The 4,451-nt window shown below is 39.0% G+C and overlaps 1 protein-coding gene across 1 annotated transcript; it reads left to right on the forward strand.

Moving 5' to 3' along the window:
- The first annotated feature begins 81 nt into the window (after positions 1-81).
- LEPROTL1 (leptin receptor overlapping transcript-like 1) lies at positions 82-3,346 on the forward strand. The gene is made up of 3 exons (XM_010294496.1): positions 82-153; positions 1,630-1,816; positions 2,870-3,346. Exons 1-3 carry the CDS (start codon positions 116-118, stop codon positions 2,984-2,986), a joined length of 342 nt encoding a protein of 113 aa, XP_010292798.1. The 5' UTR covers positions 82-115; the 3' UTR covers positions 2,987-3,346.
- The last annotated feature ends 1,105 nt before the right edge of the window (positions 3,347-4,451 follow it).

Below are 4,451 nucleotides of genomic sequence, written 5' to 3' on the forward strand. Positions count from 1 at the left end.
TCGCGGGAGGAGGTGGTGGGTGTTTTGTACGGTGCGTGGAGCCCTTCACCTGCTGTGGATTTGTGTTCTCGTTGTAGCTTTGATTAGCCTGTCCTTTGGGGGAGCTGTCGGACTAATGTTCTTGATGCTTGGATGCGCCCTTCCCCAGTACAAGTAACGTGCTCTCTTCCCATTCCTCTTTTTTCTTTTTGCATGCCTGTAACTCCGCGGTGGTTTGGCTTTCTTAATTACGGACTGATAAGTAGGAGGGTTTTGGGGGGGTGGGGGTTTTTTGGCTTCAAAAGATCGGGGTGGGAAAAAAAAGACCATCCGGGAGTTAATTCACCGTAAAAGTGAAGGCAACAAAAGTTAAATTACCAGGCCTGGCTGCAAACTGTTAAAGAACGCACTGTGCAAGTCTCTGATATTGTTCCTCTGCAGGGCATAAACAGGTAGCATCTCCTGAAGTAGATAGCAAGTATGTGTTATCAGGGAAGCGTTTGCATTTTCTCTGGCTACTTAGTGGTAGCTGGGCTGTGGGTGACTGTGGGGTGGGCCCTTGGCTGCGTACCACGCTTGGTAGTGTCGCCTCGGGAGTAATTGCAGCTGCTATCTGTGCTTTTGGTCTATTGATTCCTATCTCGTAGGAGATACGAAGTAATAGACCAAAAGTTCGGAAAGTCAGGCCTGTGGCTTTTGCAAGCGAATGTTGACTTCTCAGAAAATCTTTTAAATTGACTTCTTTAATGTTAAATAACTATAAAATATGCTGCTGATAGTCCTGTTAGTGGTTGCGAATTGCAGTTCTCTACATATATGACTAGCTTTCTTATGCCAGCTTTCTTTTGTTATAAAATCAGGGCTGGTGACACAAACCCTTAAGAAGGAGATCATTATACAGTCACCGTTCAAACAATGCAATAAAGTTTTGTTGAAGCAATGCACAGCTGCATTGGTGTGTCTGAGAAATCTAATCTGGCGAGCTGCAAGCAAGAAAAGAAAACGCTGCCAAATATGATGGTGTGATTTTTGTAGGTTTTTGTTGGTTTTGTTCAGATTTACAAAAAGTCTCGGTGCCTGACGGCTGCTGAGTATTGGCTGAGAACATTTCAGGAGAAGGCTGAGGAGCAGGTAGAATTATTTGGGAGAAGTCCTAAATTTTAACACCGCTAGCTCTTTTACCTGCTTTGTTATCAATTCTTGTGTGGATGTGACATTCAAATACTCTGTAAATGTATTGATGCTATAACATATAACAATGGATGTTCATTTTGCTTACGGGCAAAATGACATGAGAGCTCTACAAAGGTATCTCTGCAATTCTTAAGTAAAGCTGGCAGGTTAAACTTAAGAGTTAAGCTTGTCTTGTGAGGTGGCATTAGATTTAGGCTCGCTTAGTGAAATCTTGCTTTATGAATATCCTGTTGGTGAGCTCTCTGCTGCTGCCGTTGAGGTCAGCTGAGGCCGCTCACAAACGTGGTCTGTTGGATTAATGTCAGCTCGTTCCAAAGCGAAGGATTTGCTATCTCTGGGCTTGTGTCTGTCTTTCCCAAATGTGGGTAGGATGGGGAAAATACCTTGCATTGATTTTTAGGAAGAACAGGAAGTAAATCAACTTAACTTTAACTTTTCTTCTCCTTTCTTTTTCAGCCAGTACTGGCCACTGTTTGTTCTGTTTTTTTACATCCTTTCTCCTATCCCATACTGCATAGCAAGAAGATTAGTAGATGACACAGATGCTACAAGTAATGCTTGCAAGGAGCTAGCAATATTTCTTACAACAGGCATTGTTGTCTCAGCGTTTGGGCTACCGATAGTGTTTGCAAGAGCAGAACTGGTTAGTAATATTTCAATCCATGTGTTTTTATTTTCTAGAAAACTTTGTTCTTTATGTTTTTTTGACTGAAGGTAAAGTTCTCATGCACTAAGCAACTCTTATAAATAATGTACTTAAGATGCTTGCAGTGGAAACAGAATAAGAGTTCTTTTGTCAAGAAAAACTAATACTAGAAACAGAAGCATGGCAGAATGTCATGATTGCCAATTGCTTCACATGGTCATGGAATAAACCCTAACAGCCTACATGCAATGCAGAGAAAACAAGATAGAAAATAGTGTGAAAACCTCAACAGGCAAGTAACCAAACATAAAAGTGTGTAGCATACTTTGAAGGCAATTTGTGGAACAGTTGGGCTAAAGAAGCAGGAATAAACAATGCATTTTTGCACTCACTGTAAATGATATTGGTGCTATTTTTTTAAACTTCTGAGTTGTCATTACATCTTTCCCAGTACACAGCTTTTCACTAAAGTCCCTTAACAGATGACCTTGTTTGTGTGAATTTCAGAGAGCACTACTAAGTCAAAAAACATGGAGTGCATTTTCATAAAATCTCTTTAGGCAAGAAGAGGTCAGATGGTCGGTTTGAATACCTCGCACCCCTTGAGTAACCCACTTAGTCTCCTTGGAAAACATTCACCTCCGTTTCTGTTACTGGGATATCTGCTGGCGTTTTGAAGACCTGCATCCTTAAATGTCTATTTTAAAAAGTCTTATGGCATGGTTAGCAAGTATAGCTGGGCTGCAGATGTGTTTGATGCTGTTGCCTAGCCTTACTTTACTGTTTTTGGATGCTGCAGCAGAACAGCTGTGCTTGCTAGCCAGAGCTTTGAACACGGCTAGAGGAAACTTGCAGTGCTGCTTGGCTAACTGTGAATTGGTTGACTCATTTTGGGTAAATCCAGCCATCTTGGCATAACCACAAATAATGAGATGCCACCTTCTTGCCTCATGGACCTGTTGCTGAACTTTGTCTAGAATGTGACCTTATCTTTTGTCTTGTCAGTATTCAGCTCAAAACGTGTCTTAATTAAATTCCCCTTGTTCACAGATTTACTGGGGTGCCTGTGCACTTGTTCTTACGGGGAATACAGTCATCTTCGCCACCATCCTAGGATTTTTCTTGGTTTTTGGCAGCAATGATGACTTCAGCTGGCAGCAATGGTGAAAGGAAGATAAGAGAACTATCCCAGGCATCTTGTCATGCAGCGGCTATCCATGCAAATGAGAGAATGGGCAATAAAGAGAAGTAGTGTAGCAAGCCTCTTGAGTATTCTAGATGCTCCTTTTCACCTTGTTTGTTCTGAGTGTACTACTGTTGCTGACAGGGTTTCTACATTTTTATGAAGTGGAGAGATGATTGATTTCATTTTTACCTAGGGTATGTTTTTAGGTGCTCTCTTGGTTTAAAATTGTCATCCTTCTGTCCAGTGTTTATGTGAAGCTTTAAATCTGGAACAAGAAGATTTAAACATGGTTTCAAAGAAGATTTAAAGGGTTGTGTTTTTTTTTTCTTTAAGTATTAATACTATGTTTCAAAATAACCCTTTTTTTATATAGTGATTAAATTATATACAAGCTGAATGGAGGTAAGAGATTGTGCACCACCACCATTGTCAAATACCAGACCAATAGATTGTTGCTGTATTTTAGCAGAGGCAAGGCAGGGTGGGAAGTACCGGTTGTAGATTTTTCTTCTGCACGTACCTCAAACTGGGTGATGAATGTTCATAGCCTTCATTTCAGGAGAAGGCGGAGGAGCAGGTAGAATTATTTGGGAGAAGTCCTAAATTTTAACACTGCTAGCTCTCTTACCTGCTTTGTTACCAATTCTTGTGTGGATGTGACATTCAAATACTCTGTAAATGTATTGATGCTATAACATACAGAACTAAAGTGTATTGTAGGGGAAGGAAAAATGATGTCTAAATCCCATTTTTAAAAAAGTATCTTTTGAACTCTTTATAAGTATTGTATGGTTTTGAACTTCTATGTCAACTTTTTACCACAAAGATGGCAAAATGTTCATTTATGGAACTACTGGTCTGTGTTCATTTGAAGCATATACAAAGCTATTTCCTCCTTCCCCTTTTTAATTTATTTTATACATAGTACATATATATATATATAAAAAATAAAACAGCTTTTCAAATGTAGATTAAAACTTTGTGTTAAACTTGCCTAAGAACGATATGTTTTTCCTTTCTTTTTTTCCTTCCCTTCACACATTGCAGTTGAGGCATGACTTTTTTAGAAGTCACTGGCTGAACTGATTTCACTGACTGTTTTTAAGTTCTTATGCACTATCGGTTAATAAGATTTAACATTATGTCTGTAACTGTAACTTGTGTTATGTAAGATTGCACATGTAGCTTCAAATATTTAAGACAAGTTTTCTGCATACCTCTCAATTGTCTGGATTTTTCATTTAAAGAAATCTCTCATTAGACATTCCATCACGAGTTAGTTGATGAGTGCCAGTTAACCAGGTTTGATTGTACCACATGCAGTGATAAGCTTGACCAAACATACTTCTAAACTATATTTTTGTTAAATTCTTAAAAAAAAAAAAAAGTCTAGGAAACCTACTGTGCATAATCAAAAGCTGATGATTGCTTAGGTTTTGCCTAATA

Source organism: Phaethon lepturus, unplaced genomic scaffold, assembly GCF_000687285.1.
Source record: "Phaethon lepturus isolate BGI_N335 unplaced genomic scaffold, ASM68728v1 scaffold20299, whole genome shotgun sequence".
Taxonomy (NCBI): Eukaryota; Metazoa; Chordata; class Aves; order Phaethontiformes; family Phaethontidae; genus Phaethon; species Phaethon lepturus.

Coding starts and splice junctions, on each gene's coding strand:
- LEPROTL1 (XM_010294496.1), top strand. CDS start 116: ATGTTCTTGATGCTTGGATGCGCCCTTCCCCAGTACAA. Junction 154..1,629: donor TGCGCCCTTCCCCAGTACAA/GTAACGTGCTCT, acceptor TTTCTTTTTCAG/CCAGTACTGGCCACTGTTTG. Junction 1,817..2,869: donor TGTTTGCAAGAGCAGAACTG/GTTAGTAATATT, acceptor CCTTGTTCACAG/ATTTACTGGGGTGCCTGTGC.